Source organism: Salvelinus sp. IW2-2015, linkage group LG30 (genome assembly GCF_002910315.2).
Source record: "Salvelinus sp. IW2-2015 linkage group LG30, ASM291031v2, whole genome shotgun sequence".
Taxonomy (NCBI): domain Eukaryota; kingdom Metazoa; phylum Chordata; class Actinopteri; order Salmoniformes; family Salmonidae; genus Salvelinus; species Salvelinus sp. IW2-2015.
In genome coordinates, this window is record NC_036869.1 from 11,362,539 (window position 1) to 11,386,796 (window position 24,258).

The following is a 24,258-nucleotide window of genomic DNA, read 5'->3' on the forward strand; positions in this document are numbered from 1 at the left end:
AAGATTTAATGTACATTTATTCGTAACACGTGGAACATATAGTATAAAGATTTCATAATGAAGAAATTATATTCATTAAGCCAAAAAAAGGAGAAAAAAAAATAGGAATTTACATCAAGTCTTTAGCTACATCGTCTGAAATACAAATATGCAGAATCCATATCACTGGAAAAACAAACAAAATTCAAACGGTTTATTTCTTCATCAGGGGTCTTGCTTTGCTTTGATGTAGGAGCTGAAATGGAACTGTAGCAGACATGGTTTCTGTCATGTTAGACTCAGTGGTACTGGAGACAAACTTGATCAGTGTGTGTCGTGGGGGTGGGAGTGGGATGAGGCGTTGCGAGGGAGTCGCAGCAGCGGAGTCCCTGTAGCGAGAGACAGGCGGGTGGGTCAGGGGTGAGGGGTCAAAGGTAATTCCATGGCGAACTTGATGCAGGGAATTTCACTTGAGTGTAACCTTTAATTAATCTAAGATTAAAAATGGTGAAGAGCAACAGAAGGGTTAGAGAGAGAAGTGTAATGTACAACATCATATATACACAGCAGTCGGGACTGCGTCTAAAGTAGAGGAGCAGTCCTAAGAGGTGACTTATTTTATAAGGGTCAAGTCATACAATCGAGGGACAAAGAAGAGGTCGGGGTGTTGTAAGGTTCACGATACTTTGGGGGGAAAGCCTTTTGTCATCTCTCTCAGTTCAACATTTAACTAAAATCATTTTTAAAAACTACAGTTTGCTGCCAAGCCAGCGTATCTCAGTGTGAAACAGTATTATTACAGTATGTTTACAGTTGTTTTTAAGGTGTACAGTACAGGGGGGAAAAAGTCCTACAATCTACTGCACAGGCCTCCCCGTTGAAGATGTCCGTCTGTCTGTTAACAGCTGATAACCTGGGTCGTGTAGGGCTGAATAGATAGCGTCCAAGTTACAGCAGTATACCAAACCAGAGTCCAGGAGTCTGTTTCACCGTACATTAACCAAAAACAGGTTTTCCCCGTCCATGCCCGCCCTGCTCACCACCAACTCCAAGGGAGGAGAACCTGGGCACATATATCCCCCAAACTCACTGTAAACGAGACAGCAACTTTGGTTACAGTTTTTATGTTTTATTTTTTTGTGTCGATTTTTTAAAATCTTTTCATTAAAAAAGTTGTTTCCCGCCGGGCAGCGCTCTCCCTCCCTCCCAAGCCAGGGTCCCATTTAATCTGTTTTATCACATATCCACGTTAGTTTCTCAGTTTCTGTGTTCCAGAATGTTTAACACCACCGCTACTTCAGTAAATCTGTCCTTTAAGTGAGAACCAGGGGAGTAGAAAGGACAGACAGTGGAATCCGAGGTGATTTTGCATAAATTAAAACTAGGACAGTCAGTTTTGCTCTTAGTTCTCCCACTCGACACACACAAAAAATAAGAGGGGGGGGTGAAGAACGGGGTGGGGGAACAGAATGAGAAAGCGAAGCTGAAACCCCCACGGCTGTCATGACTGGCCAATCAGAAAGAGTACGTCACAGATCACATGGGACACCAGAGAGTTCATGAGTGGTGAGACAGAGATGTCCAGTAGGCGGGACTCATACAGGGTGAACTCTGAGTGGTTCTCCTCCACCTTAGCCATGGCGTGCAGGGCGCGGGCCGCTCGCCGCATCATGTCCACYCTYGTGGGCTCAAAGTGKGCCCCCTGTAGGTGCATCAMGGAACTCTGGCTCTGCTGGTACTGRGTGGCTGCTAGACTGTCCTCCAGGAAGCCCAGGAGGTTACCTACGCTGGCCTTCTGCACGGCGATGGCCCTGGCCGCCATGCTGTCTCCCTGGGCCAGGTTGGCCAGTAAGACCACAGACATCTCCCTGCAGACAGCCACCTTCCTCTCCCCAACCAGGCGCACCAGCGTCCCGTACAGCTTCTCCAGCCGGCTGAACGGCGGCGTGGCCAGGATAAGGTCCACGTTGTTGTCCTGGATGCTCAGCTTGCTGAGGGTCTCCAGCACCAGTCTCTGGGGGGATAGGGCCCCATGGGGCCCCAGCATGGGGAAAGGGTCCAGGGCCTCGGCCGAAGGACAAACAGCCCAATGAAGCAGGCCGTCCAGCAGGGGCAGACAGATGCTCTCTGGGTAGATGGACAAGTCCAACTGGCCGGAGATGTTAGCCAGAGTGACCAGGCAGTTCTCCCTGAGGACCTCCAGACAGTCCCACCACCACTCGTCCCTCTCACAGCTCACCCTCTCGTCCTCGTCCTCCTCCTTCTCGTAGGTGACGGGGGCCTGTTTCCTCTCTGGGTGACGGTGGTGGAGCAGGACCAGACGGCCCAGCAGCAGCAGCAGCCCTGGGTGTTTGGACATCTCCAAGTCGTTGCCGGGGATGAAGGAGAGCGATCGAACAATGTTGGAGACGCAGATGCAGCGGCGGGCCAGGGCATCCTGCCAGTCCGACAGCGTGCTCAGTGGGGTCTCGTCCTTGCTGTGAGGCTCGTCCTCCAGGATGGTGATGTTGCGTCGGCTCTGCTGCGCCTGGCGGATGGAGAACAAGAACTTTCCCCCGTTCTCCTTCTGCTCCTCGGCTGCTCCTCGCACCGCCTCCTCCGTCACTGAGCCCGGCCGGGCCGACAGGACGTCGTCAATGGTGGCGGTGACCGGGGCAGGTGTGGTTGGGGCGGAGGTCTTGGTGGTCTTCTCTGCAGGGAAGGTGGTCTGCTCCTTGCCAGGCTTGGTCTTCTCAGGGTGTTCTGACACAGTCACGGCAACCTTCTTCCTGCTCTCGGTGACTGACGGCGGCACCCGTTTCCGCTGCTTGAGGAGGTTGGACCGGCTCTCGAAGTGGGTCTGGATGTGTTCCGTGGTGTCCCCCCCGCCGATACTCCAGTGGATCAGTCCGCTGTCAAAGCTCTGCCGCCGGCCTAGTTTACTGGAACGGCAACCGGGGAAGGGGTCTTTCTTACGCACCATCTTGATGGGTAGCTTGTCGAACTTACTGGCCTGTTTGGGTTTTTCCTGGGGGAGGCTAGAGTCCTGAGGGGCTGGGGAGGAGGAAGAAGACTCTCCTCCTTCCCTTTCCTCCTCTGCTGTCAACTTCTCCGTTGTGGATTTCTCCTCTTTCCCCACCCCCTCCTGTTTCACCTGGACCTGCTGCGACGAGGTGGTGGTGTCTGCGTTGCTTTTCCTCTCCTCCTCCTCCTCGTCCTCTTCTTCTTCCTCGTCCTCCTCCATGTCCTCCTGCTCAGGTAGCTCTTCGTCAGAGCAGTCTTCGTCGGCAGCATGCGGGTCGATGAGCATCCTCTGGCCAGGGTCTCCCACCTCATACTCCTTCAGGATGCCAAAGATCTCGATGAGGCAGCGTCTGAAATACTCCACTACCAGCTCCAGGAACCCAGGCAGCTGAGAGGAGACAGGATATGACAGGACAGGCTGTAATCATACATGAATTCTTTATTCAGAGATGTGACAACCTAGAAAATCTGAATGGAGGATAATGTCATACAATACATAGACATTTGAAAGTTTTATTAGAATGCTTCTTAGAGAAAAACACTATCATCTGGTAAATTTTTTAAAGTATAATATTAATATAATAAAAGTATTATGGGTGTTTCATTCTAAGGCCTGTTGTTGTAACTCACCTGGCAGAGGTTGAAAGTAGAAATGCTGTTGTCATCGTACAGTAGAATATTAATGGTGTCCAAGGCCCAAGTGCTCTCAGCTAGTAAGCCTGACTTCAGTGACATCATCACTCTCCAGGCCTCTGGGGTGCCTGAGAGAACACAGCAGAAAATACATCAGTGACTGATACAGGAGGATGGCACCACTTTACTAGCATTACAGCCCTTTTTTGGTCCATTAAAATAACATAAAATTGATCAGAAATACAGTGTAGACATTGTTAATGTTGTAAATGACTATTGTAGCTGGAAACTGCTGATTTTTAATGGAATATCTACAGAGGCCCATTATCAGCAACTATCACTCCATCAGCAACTATCACTCCTGTGTTCCAATGGCACGTTGTGTTAGCTAATCCAAGTTTATCATATTAAAAAGCTAATTGATCATTAGAAAACCCTTTTACAATGATGTTAGCACAGCTGAAAACTGTTGTTCTGATTAAAGAAGCAATAAAACTGTCCTTCTTTAGACTAGTTGAGTATCTGGAGCATCAGCATTTGTGAGTTTGATTACAGGCTCAAAATGGCCAGAAACAAAGAACTTTCTTCTGAAACTCGTCAGTCTATTCTTGATCTGAGAAATGAAGGCTATTCCATGCGAGAAACTGAAGATCTCATACAACGCTGTCTACTTCTCCCTTCACAGAACAGCACAAACTGTCTCTAACTAGAACATAAAGAGGAGTGGGAGGCCCCAGTGCACAACTGAGCAAGAGGACAAGTACATGAGTGTCTAGTTTGAGCAACAGACGCCTCACAAGTCCTCAACTGGCAGCTTCAATAAATAGTACCTGCAAAACAACAGTCTCAACGTCAACAGTGAAGAGGCAAGTTTGCGCTGTTCTGTGAAGTACACAGCGTTGTACGATATCTTCAGTTTCTTGGCAATTTCTTGCATGGAAGCCTTCATTTCTCAGAACAAGAATAGACAGAAAGTTCTTTGTTTCTGGCAATTTTGAGCCTGTAATCAAACCCACAAATGCTGATGATCCAGATACTCAACTAGTCTAAAGAAGGACAGTTTTATTGCTTCTTTAATCAGAACAACAGTTTTCAGCTGTGCTAACATCATTGGAAAAGAGTTTTCTAATGATCAAATAGCCTTCTTTTTTATTTTAATCAGCCGTTTCCAGCTACAGTAGTCAATTACAACAATTACAACATTAACAATGTCTACACTGTATTTCTGATGTTATTTTAATGGACCAAAAAATTGCTTTTCTTTCAAAAACAAGGACATTTCTAAGTGACCCCAAACTTTTGAATGGTAGTGTATAATGTTTTTGAACAATGTAAGTGACTTTGTGCAAAGGGTCTGCTAACATTTAATCTCCTGAAAATGGCAAGTTTGCGTACCGATGTCTTTCATGGTGAGTTTTCCTCTGGGTTTGAGGATGGGTTGGGAGGCCTCCACCGACCCTGGGGGGAAGGATATGTCCCGCCTGATGAGAGGGGGCTGCACAGGGGCCTGGCCTATGTGGGACGCAGGCACGGGGGGCCCCGCCTTCTGCATCTTGATGCCTGAGTGCATGTAGGGCGACTTGGAGGGTGACGTCCGGCTCTCCATGGGGCGGGGCATGGGGGCAGGACTGGACACCTGGGATATGTGGTTCTGGGAGCTCTGATAGTTGGACTGCAGAGGTCTGGACATGGGGGGACCCGAGCCCCCCGGCCCGTAAGGGGGTTGTCTCTGGCTGGGGTGTCCCGGCCACTGGCCCTCGTGGTTAATCCGCTGGTCTGCCCCTGGCATCATCTCCTCAGACCGGTTCATGCCGTGGTACCCCTGGGGTGGCCCCTGGCCAGGTCCTGGAGGCCCCTGGCGGTTGGGGTAGTTGGGGTAGCCCATCTCGTTGCGTCCCTGCCACATGGGACACTGAGGGCCGTCAGGGGCCGCCTGCATTGGGCTGCCCATCATTTGGGGAGGCATGGGGGACTGGGAGTTTGGGCCACCGCTAGAGGGCCCCCGGTCTCGGCCGAAGGGGAAGGGGAACTGGCCCTGGGGTCCAGGTGGTCGGCGGTCGGAGCCGGGGTAACCTGTGTTGTACTGATTGTACATGTCCTGTTGGCCCTGGGGGGCTCCAGAGGGCTGGGGCCCTGGCTGCTGCTGACCGCTGAAGGGGACATTGTACATCCCATCCCCCTCATGACGCTTCGCTGGGGGACCGTAGGCCCCGTCGCCTGGAGAACGCTTATAGTTCTGAAGACAGTAACATTGTTAGCATCTCAATATCAAAGCAATGGTATTGATTATGAATTCAATACATTTCAAGTTAAATATATATCTCATCCCACATTCATTACACGGAAGTTATACTGATAAATGCAAGTCCATTTTAACTCCACATTTACAAGGCTTCTGAAGCAGATATGGGTATACAAAGAGCAGTGGACAAAATGTTCTTACCGGTTGTTGCTGTGGAAACATTCCTGGCTGCTGATTGGGGTAGGGGCCACCAGGTGGCGCTCCTTGGCCAGGATACTGATTACCATAGGAATCATGCCTGAAACAACATACAACAAGGTAAACAAACTAACACTTTGGCTATTGAAAATGCAGCAGAACTTAACTCAAATAAACTACACAGAAAACAACACAAAATAAGAGAAAGTAAACGTTTGAATAGATAACATAAACTCACACCAAGATCCACACCTTCTTGACAAAATACAGTAATTATTTAACATGTATAAGATCCATTATGTGACTTAGCCCAGTTTGAGGTACTGACCGTTGCACCGGTGGGGGTCGGCTGGGGGAGTACATCCCCGAATCGGCCCCTGAAGGCATCAGGTTGGGCTGGGGAGCTCCAGGACCCATACTGCCGTCAGGACCCATCCCTGGTTCCTGTCTCCTGTCATATCCAGGTACATAGGGGTACTGTTGTCTCTGACCCATCTGCATGTTGGGGCCCATGGGCCCTGGGGGGCCTCTGTTGAACTGCCCCTCCATACCACTGTTAGGGCCCAACGCTGGAGTCATGAACTGCTCTCCAGCTGCAGAGACACAAAGAGTTCTGGTTAAACACTAAACAGTGTCTCAATATTGAACGGGACAAGTCTGTCTAGGCCACTTAGCAGGTGGTTAGAACCCACCACAACCCACAAAGCCACAGTCTTAACCAACTGAGCCCCGCATGATCACACAGGATGATAGACAATATACTCCAAGTCTTCGTACAGTATTCTTCTACAATTTCCTGTGACCTCCAAATAAAATGTCTAAAAGCCAGTTAACCCACTGCTCACCTTTCCTCATGCCACCAAAGGGGTCCTTGTTGGGTTCATAGGGCCCCATGCGCCCCATCATCTCCGGACCACCCATCCCAGGCTGGTAGCTGTTAGGGGTCATAGAGTTCCGTCTGGCAAACGCCGGGTCGCCCCCGTCTGCAAACGGATCCTGCAGCCTATAGGGAAGCGAGAGAGAGTTAATTACCCACACAATAAAAAAAAAAGCTAAATAGAGTTTTCAATTGTGTTAATGAGTTTCCTTCCCCGTGAATGGAAAAATCTCTTCTGTTTTTGTTACCAACACTTCTTCGGTGGAAGAAGGAAGGGTAGGAGATTGTTGTCAGGTGTGGTAGAGAGTGCTGTTTTGAGACAGTAATAGAGAGTATCATAGGTACCTGACTCCTGGCATGGGGGGTATCTGGCTGTGAGGGGTGGAGGCTGGGGTGGGGGGCTTCAGGTCCCCCCCCTCCGCCATGGAACTACTGGTGGACTGGGGRGTCTGGGGGCCCTGCAGAGATCCAGACCCAGCTGCAACACACAGTAGAAATAAGCACATTTTAGGCACACGTCACGGGGCTAAATCCCACACAGCCTCAGTGGTAATAGAGGCTCACAGTGAGAGATAGAGACCACCTCAGCAGTGTTGAGGCTAAACCTCTCTCAAATCCCATGCTGCACACACAGTGCACAGAGGAGTCAGGCTGGCTTTGGGAATCCTTCATCTCAGCATGCCTAGCTGCCGGCATCACCAAGTCACCAGGAAACAATGATCTAAAGTCAGCCTCTGTCAGATTACCACATGGCCCAGTGTGTTTGTGTTGCATGGCATGGCTCTCGTCAGATTACCACATGGCCCAGTGTGTTTGTGTTGCATGGCATGGNGTCAGATTACCACATGGCCCAGTGTGTTTGTGTTGCATGGCATGGCTCTCGTCAGATTACCACATGGCCCAGTGTGTTTGTGTTGCATGGCATGGCTCTCGTCAGATTACCACATGGCCCAGTGTGTTTGTGTTGCATGGCATGGTCTCATCAGATTACCACATGGCCAAGTGTGTTTGTGTTGCATGGGCATGGCTCTCGTCAGATTACCACATGGCCCAGTGGTGTTTGTTGCATGGCATGGCTCTCGTCAGATTACCACATGGCCAGTGTGTTTATGTTGCATGGCATGGGGGGTGGCTCTCGTCAGATTACCCTGGCCCAGTGTGTTTTGTTGGCATGGGTGGCTCTCGTCAGATTACCACATGGCCAGTGTGTTTGTGTTGCATGGCATGTGGTGGCTCTGTCGATTACCACATGGCCCAGTGTGGTTTGGTGTGGTGGCATTGCTCTCACAGATTACCATGGCCAGTGTGTTTGTGTTGCATGGCATGGGGTCTCTGTCTCAGATTACCACATGGCCCAGTGTGTTTGTTGTTGCATGGCATGTGGCTCTCTCAGATTACCACATGGTCCAGTGTGTTTGTGTTGCATGGCATGGGGGTGGCTTCTCGTCAGATTTACCACATGGTCCAGTGTGTTTGTGTTGCATGGCATGGGGGGGGGGTGCTCTCGTCAGATTACACATGGCCAGTGTGTTTGTGTTTGCATGGCATGTGGTGGCTCTCGTCAGATTACCACATGGCCCAGTGTGTTTTGTGTTGCATGGCATGGGGGGGGTGGCTCTTGTCAGATTACCACATGGCCCAGTGTGTTTGTGTTGCAATGGCATGGGGGTGGCTCTCTCAGATTACACATGGCCAGTGTGTTTGTGTTGCATGGCATGGGGGGGTGGCTCTCGTCAGATTACCACATGGTCGCCAGTGTGTGTGTTTGTGTTGCATGGCATGGGGTGGCTCTCGTCAGATTACCACATGGTCCAGTGTGTTTGTGTTGCATGGCATGGCTCTCGTCAGATTACCACATGGCCCAGTGTGTTTGTGTTGCATGGCATGGGGTGGCTCTCGTCCTTTGCCCAGCTCACGCCTGTCTGATGAGTCATGTGTTCCATTCATTAACTGACACAAACACACACACAGGAGGTCATTGGCAGGTCACAGTTATTCACATTTTCTCACTTGTCACATACAGCACTGCTCACATCAGTCAGCTGGAGGGAAATCCCTGCCCCTCTCCCTCCCTCCCCTGGGGCAGGGATTTCCCTCCACTACAGCTGAAGAGAAGGAGGGGGGCAGAATCTCAGGGAGGGAAAAAAAGAACAGTCAAGGGAGGGAGCAAAAAAAAAAAGTGTGTCACTTTACACACACACACACCCACCCCTCTTCCCATTCATCATTTTCTGGCTCAGCACAAAGCTCCAGGGAGGGAGGGAGAGGGTGTCTGAAGCCGTGGGCCAGGAACCAGACACCATGCACTGTAGTAGTATTAGCAGCAGCAGCTAGTAATGGAGGTATCAACAGACAATCCCCCTTCATCCTCGTCCCTTTCTGCCCCCCAACTCCCTGACTCCCCACCCCCCCAGCACTGACTCCCTACCCCCAGATACGACTGACTATCCTTGGCTTGGCTACGCCAGACCAGACCAGCAGAGCAGACTGCTGAGGAGCACGTGGCTGGTTCTGGCATCATGTCATCATGGTGTGTCTGCCAGGCAGGCTGGGGGATACCAGAGACCAGCCTCTCCAAAACAAATAGCATTTAGGGTGAGAACATCGACAGAACACAACACCCCCCTGAGGAGAGAAGCAGCGTAGGGCAGATGACTGAGGACAGCCCCTTTAACCTCCAGCATTAGACGATGAGGAACCGCAGAACAAACACACACGGTCTGCGCCTCTCATAGACAACCACAGGACTGCCTCAGCATACCAATATGTTTAGAATAAACTGAATGAGTGTTTGTGGCCTGAGGCGGCAGAAGGACATCCAGGACAGGACACATACCAAACAGACCAACACATACCAGGCTAAAGGACACATCGACCCCCCCCCCCCCTGTCTTTACACACACTTTGGTAAATGCCAGGAAGTATTCCCCCAGATATGCTCATGAAACTGTCGGAGGACACCACAAACACACCCGTGACTTACTACCTTAGCAACGCTATCACTTATCAGCCAAAACAGCGGTGATTTATAGAAGGCAGCAGCTCATACAGAGATGACAAACGGCGTTGGAAGATTGCCTTTTAACTTTAAAATGAATAGGATACAGTAAAATATGCTAGTTCATGGCCCAGTTATATGGGGCGAGGAGGGAAACGAGAGATCCATGTGATAAATAGCACAGTAACCACACCAACCTCAAGGGACTGGAGAAATGAAACATTCTTTCATTCATTCCAGTTGAATCAATGTGACTATAAGTCAAACTGAACAGAGTCGGTATGGGAGGGAGGGGACGTAAAGGTTTAGTTTGACTGTCCGGCACTGACATGGGCTAGAGGGCTGATGCACACACACAACACTGACCTGGGCTGGGGGGCTGGATCTTGGGCTGGGTGGTCTTTTTGGCGTCGATGAAGAGATCCGGGGGCGGGTCCTCGCCACGTTCGATCTTGCACTCGAAGGCGTACAGACACTGGATGTACTGCTTCTTCAGGGAGCTGGCGGCGCTGCTGGACGTGCCCACGTTCAGGTTGGTGGACAACTCCCTCCACTTCTTATTCTTGTTCACCTGGTGGGCGGAAGCAACGAGGAGAGCTTACAACACCACAGCTCCCAGACAGTCCAGACTAGGTAACTATGTGTTCATAGAATAACTCTACATTTCTGTAGAAACATTAAGTGACGATAAGACAAGATTATCAGGCAAATGATGACATGTCGGTATACTAAAACACACAGATAAAGACACACTAACACGCTATACACCAAGTACTGCAAAACCGGTATCCCACTGACCTGTGTGAGGCCTCCTATCTCTTTGACCGAGACGTAAAGTCTGAAGAGGTCCAGAGGTTTGCGTCCCACGGCGGGAAGGTTGGTCATGCCCGTGGCCTTCTCCTCAGTGAACGCCAGGTACCGGTCTACCCACGTCCTCCTCTCCGGCTCTGGACCCAGCTCATACAGACGAGTTATCTTCTCATTGGTCGTCGTCGAAGAGTTTGACTTCTGAAAGAGAGAGATGGGAGGAGGAAGAGATGAGGATTTGGCTTGATATTCACCATTGACATCAACTTACTTCCACTCACTAAGCCACAGAAGTAGAATCCCAATACTAGGTCAGCCATTTTGAGTGTGCTCATGACGTTACCAGTCAAATTGCCATGGTCAGAGGGGCTTTGGCCGTTCTAGGGATTCTATTTCTATGCACAAACACAACCATGCAGCGCTTTCATTCTGACTGTATCATTCAGTACCACAAGTCAGTGACCACAAACCTTCTTTACCTTCTTGGTTTCAGGTTTGGGCGTGCCGTCCACCTTGTTGTTCATCTTCTGGGCTGGGTTCAGTTTGACATCGATGCCAAACTCAGGGCTAGGAACAATGCCTGGCAGATGGAGAACAAATGTTGTCCACTTGAGTTTGGTGATAATAAAATGTCGAGACCCAACAGATTGGATATGTCCTCCAGACTCACCAGGTGTGTTGTTGGCCATGTTCCCTCCCATGGGCCCTCCTCCATAGGGTCCTCCCTGGTTCAACATGCCCTGCATGCTGTTGATGGCCCCCGGCCCCGGGCCGTACGGAGACCCTGATCCCATCATCCCCTGGGGCATGTTGGGGGGGTAGCCTGGAGGCCTGAGGGAGGGCAATATAAAACCATTCACAATGGTTACGATACATGACACAGTTATAKAACAACATGGCAATATTCAAAACATACACGGAAGAATATCGGCGCTGTCGGATGAAAACCTCATAACGAAAACGTATTCAAAATAGCTTCTGACGTTTCTGAATTGTATGTTCGTCAATGGGAAAATATGTCAGTTTATTCCATTTCCTGACAAGTTTCTGTTTGAGATCAGAGGTTTTAATCTGACGATATGAATAATTTTTCACAAACAAAACCAACTAAATGTCTGAATACTGTATTTCTCATCACTCCCTTTTCTTACAGAGGCCAACATCTGCCTAAAATCCCTTGTTATCTCCGTCCCTTTTTTCCCCTTCCCTCTCTGCTCAACATCCTCAGTGGACACCTGGGTTGTGTTCAGTAGGGTACACTCTTATAAAAAAGATATATATATAAAATAAAAAGAGTATTTCTCTCTGTTTCAAAACGTTCTACTCCCTACTGAACAGGGCCCTGTCTTACCTCCTGATATACCCGTCTGGTTCTCCGGGCTTCTCCACCTGTCTGTCTGTCTCTGGAGCTGTTTCTCTGCTCTGAGCCTCAGCTGACTTCCTGACTGAACAACTGTGTGACTCACTGCCTGGATCAATGTTTTCATAAGCCACCTCTCTTTCCTCTCTGTCCCTGTGTTCTGTGTTACCCTGCCTGACTGGTAGACTGAATGGTCTACATCTTAGCAGGTTGGCTCACACCTGACCTCTCACCCGCTGGGAGTGGGAAGAATCAAACAATGGGGTTTTCTTTCCAACAAAGAGATGAACCATGTAACACTGAATGGCACGTGAAGATGTCTCCTAAAGCAGCAATACTGTGTCGTTGAGTGCAGACCAGGCGACCTACCTGTTATGTATAGAGTTGGCTCCGGGGCCACCGTGGTGCATGGCGGAGGCTGCATCCGGAGGGCCCCCGGGGACCTTCCTGTTCATGCCTGGAGGGGGACACATCCCAGAGGTCACCTGTGGGGGCATGCCAGGGCCCATATTGGGGCCCATCCCAGGGCCGTAGGGGCGAGCACCCATCTGACCTGGACCCATCCTGCCGGGGGGCATGCCTGCGTACGGCGCCCCACCAGCCTGGCCTGGCATAGGGTTCATGCCTCCTGGACCTCCAGGGTAGTTGGCGTTGGGCATGCCACTGTAGCCAGGCTGTCTGGGGTAGCCTGGAGGGTGAGGAGAGAGAGATGCATCAGGTTCTAGAGGGCATACGTCATTTGTCCATGTAGTACCTCCCTATTTCACCATTTCCAAACGTCTTATTTTAACTGAATACAACCCAGGTCTTACTCTAACACAGCAAGCATTCTAATCCTAAATAAGAAAAAGGACTTAACAGCTGGGCCTACTATTTGAGTTTAAAAAGGAGGTGGTTTGGATTCAAGCAGATATATCGATACCTGTGGTGTATCTTTAGGCCTGTTGTATGCAGCCTGTGGTGAACCTAGACCTAGTCTGCCTCAGAAACTTTCTAGCTTCCGGCATATAGAAACCTGCCTGGGAGTTTCAGTGGTCCACGTCTAAATTTAACTCCACAGATATGGTCGGTCTCTGTTCTGACAGGCTGGCTGATGAAACCTGGTGTAGACGCTGGGCGAGAGTCTGATTCGATGACTAATCTATCTCCCTACTTCTTCAAAAACCGTGAAAAAAGCCCTCTGAGGGAGAGAGCTAGAGAAAATTACACGTTTTACATTTTATTCTACATTTAAAATACAGCTTCAAAGGGTTCTCTGTATCTAAGCTACCTCAGAAACGCTGTGATGGTTGTAGGATGACAATTTAAAAATCTTTTGAAAGATTAGAAAGTTCTGATCTTTTTCAAAGGTCCAGAGAGCAATACTAGGCTATAAAAGAGGACAAAAAGGAGAGTACAGTGCTCCTACTATCTCGACGACCAATGGCTTTACAATCAGGACGAGCCGTGTGTATGTTACAGCAATAGCACTTTAAAGCAGGAAAGGAAGCACGTGGCTCCTACTACCGATCTTCAGGAGGATCATATGCTCCCTGTTGACGCGTTCATTTCCCCTTCTCTTCCTCCCCCACTCCTTTCACTAAGCTGGGAGAAAAACCATTCAGCAGCTCTTAACGGACATCGTTAAAGGGATACTTCGGGATTTTGGCAATGAAGCCCTTTATCTTCTTCCCCCTGTGTATCCCATTAAATCCAAGGTGCTTCAGCATGTAGCCTTCCATCAGTGGTTTTACTTACATGGAGCGGCAAAAAACTTTGCGTAGCTGCCATCTGTTTGTATGAGGTCTACATAGTTGTGACCGTATCTTCCGAAACATTTATTTAACCAGGTTAGTCTCCTTTTCAAGAGAGACCTGGAATCTTTAGGCCGGTCATCATTTTATTTTTTATTGAACTAGGCAAGTCAGATAAGAACAAATTCTTATTTACAGCGACGGCCAACCTACAGGGTCAGCCATAGTAGTATGGCGCCCCTGGAGCAGATTAGGGTTAAGTGCCTTGCTCAAGGACACCGACAGGTTTTTCACATAGTTGGCTCGGGTATTCGAACCAGCGACCTTTCGGTTACTGGCCCAACGCTTTAACCACTAGGCTATCTGCCGCCCCATTAAGCGGGACAGAACCAACCTGATGACTTCATTGTGTACGAGCTGTGTGTACGGGGCCTCACCTTGTGGTCCGTACTGTCCGCCCTGAGGGCCGTAGTTCCCCATGGAGTTGTTCTGAGGGTAGGGCCCCATCCCAGGATGCATCTGGCCTCCCGACGACTGGCGGGGGGATAAGGCGGAGCCAGGTTGCTGTGGCGACCCGTACGGAGGCATCTGGGGGTTACGCATGTACACTACAAAAGAGAGAGAGTGAGATGGAGGAGAGGAAAAGTTAGCTACACACTCTCATTCACACACAGCAGCCATAGAAGAGTCGTTTTCGTCTCCTAAAAGCCCATCGAGGGACGGGTGTTGAACGTCAATCTGTCCAAACAAACTATAAATGAGCAAGTTGATTTGTAGATGGTGCAGGCTGCAGTCGCCTGCGCCAGGGTATTTGATCTCAAACACGACCTCTCTCTTATCCTACTCACCCCTGTCCTGGCCCATGGCTGACTGGTTCATGGATGAGTGGATGCTGTCTGAATGGGCGCTGGGTGGCCGGGCAGGCATCTGGATACCTGCGTGATTATCACCAGAGAGATTCAGACCCACTGGGCATCATAACAAACAGATCATGCGTACATCTTACAACAAAGTGGTGTTTTACACCGGTTTCAGGAAGCTGGATGTGTACTATGTGATAGGATATTACTGCTTCTCTCTGGAAACCAACATCAGTGGCTCTATTGACCACTCGTATATGCGATCATAAACGTGTGGTAGCTCTATTCTCTCTCTCTCTACCCACCTGGCACGGCAGCAGGTGAAAGGGGTCCAGAGCGGGAGGGGGTCACGCTGGCAGGGGAGCCCACGGGGGAGGGGGAGGGCCCGCGGATGCCAGGCAAGTGGGGCGAGGTGTGGGGTGAGAAGGGTGACTGGGCGGGGTTACTCTGTTCCCCCTGGCTACTGGACACCCCCGACGTGCTGACGCCCGGACTCAGAGCTCCCTCCGTACCCGTCGGCAGGTCATCTATAGAACCAGAGAGGTCCTGGAATAAGAGAAGGCGAGAGAGGAGAGTAAGTACCATAGAATGACATAGAACACTAGGAAGTATGAATCGAGAAAGTATTTATTTATTTGGAAGACATGGTTTTGGTTATGCAACAGAACGCGTGATGTTCACTTGGATATTGTGGGTTGTACGGTTCAAACATATTGGGCAGCAAAAGTCAACAGTCGTCTCATCTGTCCAAAGTCTATAGAGGGGATCCACATCAACAGATTCCAGGGACGAAGGCCCTAATGCTATGCTGTGGCAATGACATTGTCAGAAGAGGTGGGCTGATCATTGTGTTCGAGCAGGAAGTTCAGTTGTTTACACACGCTGTCTGTAGTCACGTGGATCCCATGTGCTCCTCTCTAACCACAGCTAGCTAGTTCATCTGGCAGTGCATTTGGAGGGAGGAGGGAGGGAGGGAGGCCGAGGGAAGGGAGGGGGGGAGGGAGGGAGGCTGCGCAAGGGCAGGCCCGAGGGCAGGGAAAAAGTGGAGGGAAGGTGGTGGAGAAAAAAGAGAGAAAAAACCTCACTGGAAGGTAGCCAAGTATTCCCACAAAAATCTCACACTCTGTGGCAGGCAGGCAGAGAGGCTGGCTGCGGCCCCGAAGCCGGCGGTTTTCAAGTTGAAACGGAGCCCGGTGCTATTTTTGGGCCGTGACCTGACGGAGGCACCCGAGAGGGGCCGACAGAAGGAGGACGATGATTCAGCAACCCTCGCCTCCCTCCTTCTCGCTCTATGCCTCTCTGCCAGCACAGAACTGTGAGTGCCATGACCCACGCAAGAACATGGCATCGTGAGCGTGTGTGTAACCCACAGGAGAGGTGGGGAGTGTCTGTATGCAATTCCACTCTATAATAGTGGCCTTGCCTTGGACTTTACGAGAATGTGTGTGTGTGTGTGTGTGTGTGTGTGTGTGTGTGTATATATGTGTCCCCTTTTCTGTAAGCAACCCAGGGGGGTGCAAGTGGATAATAAAAGAAAAATGCTCAGATTGGGGGCTAGACCAAAAAGTGAGGAGGCATCCCTGGTTAAAGAGCCATGTCAGGATTTGAACCGTGTTAGTTGACCTCCCCCACTCTGGTCACAGAACACACATCACAAGACCAGTCATCTGACAGCAGGGTTGACGGGAGGCAGGGCGAGAGAGAGGCAGCTCAGGTAAAGCAGGCATTGTAGCATTCTGCCCAGGGCCCAGCCCCAGTCCTGCCAGCATCCCTGCCCATCTCCCTGCCTGAGGTCCCCACTCTGTCTCAGAGAGAGAGGAAGAGAAACTACATGCCCATCCCACAAGGCCACAAGGCAGACGTTAAAGGTCAGAGGTGAGGGGTTAATCATCTATGGCTGTGTTCTGTAGTCATCTCATTGAGAGGTCACATACAGTGAGCTCCAAAAGTATTGGGACAGTGACCATTTTTGGGGGGGCACTGTAGCACTTTGGATTTGAAATGATACCATATGACGGGGGTATAAAAAAAAAAGAATGACGGGGGTATACCAAAAGGGGGAATAAAATTATATAAAAACAGTAGGAGGTTAGCATTTTTTGGGTGGGTATGATATGTACGAGTCTGTAACTTTCTCACTCATCATTATACACCATTCAGTCAAGGATTATCCGTAATCATGGTACCATCCACAGTCATGTAGAAGTGCTCAGAAACATATTCTATTCTTATTTACAATAAAAGTGACTCCAAAATGAGACAATACTTTATTTACCATTCATTTCGAATTGGCACAAAATAATCTGAAACACAACCAAATCAAATGTATTTATAAAGCCCTTCTTACATCAGCTGATATCTCAAAGTGCTGTACAGAAACCCAGCCTAAAACCCCAAACAGCAAGCAATGCAGGTGCGGCAGAAGCGACGGTGGCTAGGAAAAACTCCCTAAGAAAGGCCAGAACCTAGGGAAGAAACTAAGAGAGAGGAACCAGGCTATGAGGGGTGGCCATCCTCTTCTGGCTGTGCCGGGTGGAGATTATAAAGAACATGGCCAAGATGTTCAAAGATGAACCAGCAGGGTCAAATAATAATCACAGCGGATGTTCGAGGGTGACAACAGGTCAGCACCTCAGGAGTAAATGTCACCAAAACTAAAACAAACAGCAAATGTATCCAACACAATTTGTAGAGTCAACAAGCTTGATGTAGTCATTGCATGCTATGAATATGGGACCAAAATATATTTTAGTACTTGTAATACACAAATTAATTTGTTCCAATTTTTTGGTCCTCTAAAATGGGGGGGGGGGGGGCTATGTACAAAAAGCCGCTTGTAATTTCTAAACGGTTTACGCCAGATATAGATGAAAAATACCTCAAATTTAAAGCTGACAGTCGGCACCTTAACAACACTATCATTGTAACCTATTTCAAATCCAAAAGTTCTGGCAGTACAAGACCCAAAACAACCAACAAAAGTGCCACGTCCCAATATACTTTAAAGCTCACTACTAAACAGACAGGCATCAGGGACTATCGGTAGAAACTTAGCCAAGACAAGGAAACAGCGGTCGCGTCTAGAGTTTGGAAATCAGCATTTAAAACGCATTTCACTGGGTATTATATTGAAAGTCAACATGTTTATTTTCTTCAGAGTGATCAGGGATGTGCAACTATTAGTTTTCCTTCACAGAAATGACATTAGTGGCAACACAATTCAGCAACATTAGATTCATTTCCATTCTGTGACAACAGAAGTGGCAACGCTATTTGGCTAGCAGCCACACAAGCTCAATGATCGCTTACAATGAACAAAGCAAGGTCTTTCTCACAAAAACAATGCCATGGCCTTCATATGTCTAATGTTAACATAGAAAGAATGCTACATTTCCTAACGTCTTGCATTTTACCACAGAAATTAGCTACACCCAAGAAAAAAGTACCTGGGAAATGGGAAGGAGGACACTGAATGTGACAAGAAGTAGGTCCTACCAGTGTGGAGTCTTAAGCGAGAGACACTGAATAAACAGTTATTGTGCACGACGCGCACGCAACTGAGCTGCCCCACCTCTTTAAAATTCCCCAACTTACAATCTTCCCCCCAACCAAAACTGTCAGCTGGGTTGATCCCTGGATACAGCCAGCGCTGTGTACACAACACAACAGAGCCTCTGCTTAGCTATACTTCTCTACTGGCTGCAGCAGGTTCATGTGATTTTTTCCCCAAACTCGATATTAGCAGCAGCAGCGAGAGCGAGCCCGAGAGCGAGAGCCCAGGCTCTGCTCCTGTTCAGTTGTGCTGATGCACAAGATCTGCTGGCTGCCTGGACACAGAGAGAGAGAGAGAGAGAGGAGAGAAGGAAGAGAGAGAGAGAGAGAGAGAGAGAGAGAGAGAGAGAGCTTAAACAGGGGGGTGGCAGCACTACCTACTGCTGCCATTCACCAGATGGCTACTCATCACAGAGAAAGATAGAGCGACAGAGAGAGGGATGGAGAATGAGGGAGAGTAGAGAGAGGATGGTGCAGTACAGAGGGGCTGGGGGAAAAGACTATTGAATAGAAATGACCCAAAAATAGAAAACAGACCCCTATCCGAGCCCTGACAACAATCCACATATGTTACGTACTAAGGCTAAGCTAGCGCAACGTGGGTGAGAGAGAGAGTGGAAGCCAGTGCTGCAGCTCCTCTATAGCACCATCTCTCCCTCTGCTCGGTGGCAGCCATTTTGTGTTTCCAGCTAACATGGGAACTTCCATAGAGCTTGATTCCATCTTTTAAAACAAGAAAACAGCCAGAATAAAATAGAYAAGGACTTGTAAAAAAAATCTAAAATTCTAGAGACAAAAAATTTAAAAATATATATAAAATAATTAATTCCTAAGGTCCAGTCTTAGAAGACTCATTTGAACCAGTTTTCATAGTCTTATAGTAAGTGTCCATGTTGTTTCTATAGCAGCCACTAGCATAGCCATACAGCTCCAGTCTCCTGTTCCCATCCACTCTACAGTCTAATGTATTCCATTTGCAGATTACTTCAGTGAATCAATCAGGCTAAACTCCAGAACATTAGTCTACACTACAGTCCAAAATGGCACGTTATTCCTTATTTAGTGCACTACTTTTGACCAGAGCTCTATGGGGCCCAGTTCAAAAGTAGTATATTTTAGACACAGCCCATGAGAAGCAGAAAGTAGGGGAAAGAGAAAGTGGTTAGTGTGAGTGTGCTGTGACATCACCCAGTCAGTCAGTAACCTAGCTGCTATCTGGAGGCTAGGCTGTGACCGGGMCAGGGCCAGCAGTGCAACATGATCTGGGGACTAGTGGGCTGGTGGTCCTGGAAGAGTTCAGCTCACAGTCACCCACTCTCAATGACCCCCCCCTCTCTCCATTTCCCTCTGGCTTGCTTGCTCACCCTAGCTCATCCACTCGCTGCCTGCTAGGTTCTGTTCTCAGACCTCAGTACACACAGAAACACACAGACAAACAGGCTTTGGGGATAATACACACACAGAGACAGTAGATAGGGCATAGGAACACGAACGCCTGCACATATGCTCTGTCATCCTCTCCAGAGAGGTGATGGGAGGGGATGGGTGAGGGGGGTGGGTGAGGGGGGGGGAGAAAGAAGAAAAAAAAGCTTGCTGCATCTCTGGAGCTGCCATGGTAACCGTACTCCACGTGTGTTGACACATTAACACATTAGTGCAGACACCGCCCCTCCCCCCTGGCCTCCCTGTGAGCCTGTAGGGGTCACGCTGCAGTCAGCTACTACAAAGAAGTGGCGTCATTGTTACAGGAAGCTCAAATAAACCAAAGCCATCCTCTTCCTCCCAGCTTTGCATTATGGTTCCATCAGTTATAGTGCTGCTCTACTAACTGAACACTAAACCGTACTTTACCTCCGGTTACTATGGGTAATGCCTGCTTACTATGGTACTGTGCGTCTCTGATCTTCTCAGAAGAGGTGAAATTATTTTTCCAAAGACCACATTTCACTATCAAAACAACATCTCACCTGATTTCACTTCCAGTGTTTTCTCCTCACTGCTTCAGTGCATATCCACTACCTGGACTCATGATGATGCATGGTAGTCAAATGACGACTGCACTGCAGCCATTTTCTAGGTTAAATATGACAACAAATACCTATTTTCATATTTGCCTTTGGTTCAGTAGTTGTTGGGGGCCATTTTGCATTCTGTGAGTATGTGGCTCCACCATAGACCCTCGTAACATCTGAACATACAGACACCAGCGTTAGGCTGGTGTTGAACAGGAGAAGTGGGGGAGGGGAGATGACCCTCCATGGTCTGAGTAGAGGGTTAGGAATGTCCCCTGCGTGCAGGTCCAGGGTAGGTTAGGGTGCTCTGGGTTACCCAGTGTGGGTGTAGATATGGAGAACCACAGCCCCAGCTCCCCAGCTCTGGGCTGGCTAGGCAGAGCTCCACCATAAGGGGGCACTCCCATCCCACAGTGGAGAAAGAGAGGGAGAGAGAGGAGTAGGAGAGAGGAGAAGAGGCAGGCCCCAGCCTCATACAGCACAGCAGCCATTACTGTTTCAGAAACACAAGGCTGCAGCATGAGAAACTCACTACCACCAATGGTACCTTATACAACATAAAGCCAACCATACACACAGCGCTATAGAATCGACTACAACGCATTACTGCGGTCTTAGACCGAAACTATRGTAGAATATCCTAATATTCAAGCAATGTAAGAGCGTGGGGGATAATTGATTACATCTAAATACATTTAAATGAAAACCATTCCACCCGCTAGTCTCTGCCCTGACGGCAGGTAGGGCAGCAGAGCCAAATACAAGGCAGTATACCCCAAACCTACGTGCTGTTCTCTCCCCTACCACARGCCACTCTGAACCCTCCTAATCTAAAAGGTATGTTCCCTCTACAGACCTAGTCCCTTCCCAGTCCCATCTCCCCCGAGACCAACATAAGCCTGCTACTTAATACAGAAAGCCATATGGGGATTGTAATTAATGGAAAAGGTAGAGGAGGCAACGTGGGAAGGGGACATCGTATAAAAAGGTAACAGACTGCTATCCAGTTTTTTTAACGGCATAATAAACTAAATCAATATTGCTCAGGTGTTCTTTTCAGAATTCTAAATGATTATGCTTACGAGCACGGATGGGTCACATGTTTAGTCATGAAAAAATAGTCTACCTGACTAGATGGGTTTGTAAACATTCAACACCTGAACATTGAGGTTCTCTACTGGTAGAAACACACACTGCAGCAGCCTGTGTGTAATACAGAGCAAGGGGGGGGGGGGGGGGCTTTGTGTGTGTGGGGAGGGGGGGCTTTTGTACATATCACAATGGTAGAGGAGAATCCAAAGCTCTGCACAGATGCCCCAGTGAGGCAGCGCAGCTGCCCTGGCCTGGTGAGGGGTGCTGGGATAGGAGGGGCTGGGAGGGAGGCGACCAGGCCTGCTAGCCTTGCCTGATACCAGGGGTCTGATCTGGGGGCTGGGAGGGAGGAATCACAGCCTGTCTGATACCAGGGGCTGATCTGGGGGCTGGGAGGGAGGAACAACAGCCTGTCTGATACCAGGGGCTGATCTGCGTTCTGGGAGGGAGGAACCACAGCCTGTCTGATACCAGGGGCTGATCTGGGGGCTGGGAGAGAGGAACCACAGCCTGTCTGATACCAGGGGCTGATCTGGGGGCTGGGAGGGAGGAACCACAGCCTGTCTGATACCAGGGGCTGAGCATCTTGACTGGCTGCATCACTGCTTGGTATGGCAATTGCACCGCCCTTGACCGCAAAGCACTAGAGGGTGGTGCGGACAGCCCAGTACATCACTGGGGCAGGGCTCCCTGCCATCCAGGAACTCTATATCAGGCGGTGTCAGAGGAAGGCCCGAAAACTTACCAAAGACTCCAGCCACCTAAGCCACAGACTGTTCACTCTGCTGCCGTACGGTAAACGGTACCGGAGCATCAGCTCTCGGACCAACAGGCTCCGAGACAGCTTCTAACCCGAACCCATAAAATTGCTAAATAGTCAATTAATGGTACCCAAATTATTTGCACTGACGCTACAAACTCACTAGACTATACAGTGCATCCAGAAATGATTCACACCCCTTCACTTTTACATATTTTGTTACATTACAGCCTTATTCTAAAATTGATTAAATCATTTCCCCCCCCTATCAACAATCTCCACACAATACCAAAGCAAAAACAGGTTAAGAAATGTTAGCACATTTATAAAAAAAAACTGAAATATTACATTTAGATACGTATTCAGACCTCTTACTCAGCACTTTGTTGAAGCACCTTTGGCAGCGATTACAGCCTAGAGTCTTCGGTATGACGCTACAAGATTGGCACACCTGTATTTGGAGGAGTTTCTCCCATTCTTCTCMYCAGATCCTCTCAAGCTTGGTCAGGTTGGATGGGGAGCGTCGCTGCACAGCTTTTTTCAGGTCTCTCCAAAGATGTCTGGGCTCTGGCTAGCCCACTCAAGGACATGTAACGATGCCTTCGCCCCAGTCTGAGGTCCTGAGCGCTCTGGAACAGGTTTTCATCAAGGATCTCTGTACTTTGCACCGTTCATCTTTCCCTCAATCCTGACTAGTCTCCCAGTCCCTGCCACTGAAAAACATCCCCACAGCATGATGCTGCCATCAACATGCTTCACCGTAGGAATGGTGCAAGGTTTCCTCCATGCATGACGCTTGGTAACCAGGCCAAAGAGTTCAATCTTGGTTTCATCAGAACAGAGAATCTTGTTTCTCATAGTCAGAGTCTTAAGGTTTCTTTTGGCAAACTCCAAGCGGTCTGTCATGTGCCTTTTACTGTGGAGTGGCTTCCGTCTGGCCACTCTACCATAAAGGCCTGATTGGTGGAGTGCTGCATAGATGGGAGAACCTTCCAGAAGGACAACCATCTCCACAGAGGAACTCAGGAGCTCTGTCAGAGTGACCATCGAGTTCTTGGTCACCTCCAATCATTTGACTTTACCACAGGTAAACATCAAGTTGTAGAAACATCAAGGATGATCAATGGAAATAGGATGCACCTGAGCTCAATTTCAAGTCTCATAGCAAAGGGTCTGAATACTTAATTCCGTAGTTTTTTTTTTTTTTTTTTTGCAGGCCAGCATCCCGGAGTTGCCTCTTCACTGTTGAAGTTGAGACTGGTGTTTTGCGGGTACTATTTAATGAAACTGCCAGTTGAGGACTTGGGAGGCGTCCGTTTCTCAAACTAGACACTAATGTACTTGTCCTCTTGCTCAGTTGTGCACCGGGGCCTCCCACTCATTCTGTTCTAGTTAGAGACAGTTTGCGCTGTTCTGTGAAGGGAGTAGTGCACAGCGTTGTACGAGATCTTCAGTTTCTTGGCAAATGCTCGCATGGAATAGCCTTCATTTCTCAGAACAAGAATACACTGGCGAGTTTCTGAAGTAAGTTCTTTGTTTCTGGCCATTTTGAGCCTGTAATCAAACCCACAAATGCTGATGCTCCAGATACTCAACTAGTCTAAAGAAGGACAGTTTTATTTATTTATTAACACATTTCAACTGTGCTAACATAATTGCAAAAGGGTTTCCTAATGATCAATTAGCCTTTTAAAATTCTAAACTTGGATTAGCTAACAACCTGCCATTGGAACACAGGAGTGATGGTTGCTGATAATGGGCCTCTGTACGCCTGTTGATATTCTATTTTTTTTTTTAAATCTGCCGTTTCAAGCTACAATAGTCATTTACAACATTAACAATGTCTACACTGTATTTCTGATCAAATTGATGTTATTTTAAAATGGACCATTTTTTAAATGTTCTTTCAAAAACAAGGACATTTCTAAGTGACGCCAAATGTTTGAACGGTAGTGTGTGTTATACATACACACACACACACATTTATATACACKTATACACACACACACACTACCAGTCAAAAGTTTGGATACACCTACTCACTCAATGGTTTCCCTTTATTTTTTACTATTTTCTACATTGTAGTGAAGACATCAAAACTATGAAATAACACCGTAACCAAAAAAAAGTGTTAAACAAATCAAAATATATT

The 24,258-nt window shown here is 48.6% G+C and overlaps 1 protein-coding gene across 3 annotated transcripts in view; it reads right to left on the minus strand.

Annotated features, from left to right (window-relative positions):
• arid1ab (AT-rich interactive domain 1Ab) overlaps window positions 1–24,258 on the minus strand; it is a 68,602-nt gene continuing 44,344 nt past the window's right edge. For 2 of the 3 annotated variants that reach the window (XM_070436114.1, XM_023975168.3), the window contains exons 5-19: window positions 14,996–15,236; window positions 14,679–14,765; window positions 14,268–14,438; window positions 12,467–12,785; window positions 11,408–11,568; window positions 11,208–11,317; window positions 10,729–10,938; window positions 10,297–10,501; window positions 7,278–7,410; window positions 6,901–7,058; window positions 6,384–6,648; window positions 6,059–6,155; window positions 5,011–5,851; window positions 3,613–3,743; window positions 1–3,370 (exon numbers count right to left, since the gene is read on the minus strand). In XM_070436114.1, the coding sequence (XP_070292215.1) occupies window positions 1,481–3,370; window positions 3,613–3,743; window positions 5,011–5,851; window positions 6,059–6,155; window positions 6,384–6,648; window positions 6,901–7,058; window positions 7,278–7,410; window positions 10,297–10,501; window positions 10,729–10,938; window positions 11,208–11,317; window positions 11,408–11,568; window positions 12,467–12,785; window positions 14,268–14,438; window positions 14,679–14,765; window positions 14,996–15,236 (5,019 nt within the window). In that variant the 3' untranslated portion in view covers window positions 1–1,480. The remainder of the gene's footprint in view (window positions 3,371–3,612; window positions 3,744–5,010; window positions 5,852–6,058; window positions 6,156–6,383; window positions 6,649–6,900; window positions 7,059–7,277; window positions 7,411–10,296; window positions 10,502–10,728; window positions 10,939–11,207; window positions 11,318–11,407; window positions 11,569–12,466; window positions 12,786–14,267; window positions 14,439–14,678; window positions 14,766–14,995; window positions 15,237–24,258) is intronic. The other variant, XM_023975169.3, reaches the window with a different exon arrangement.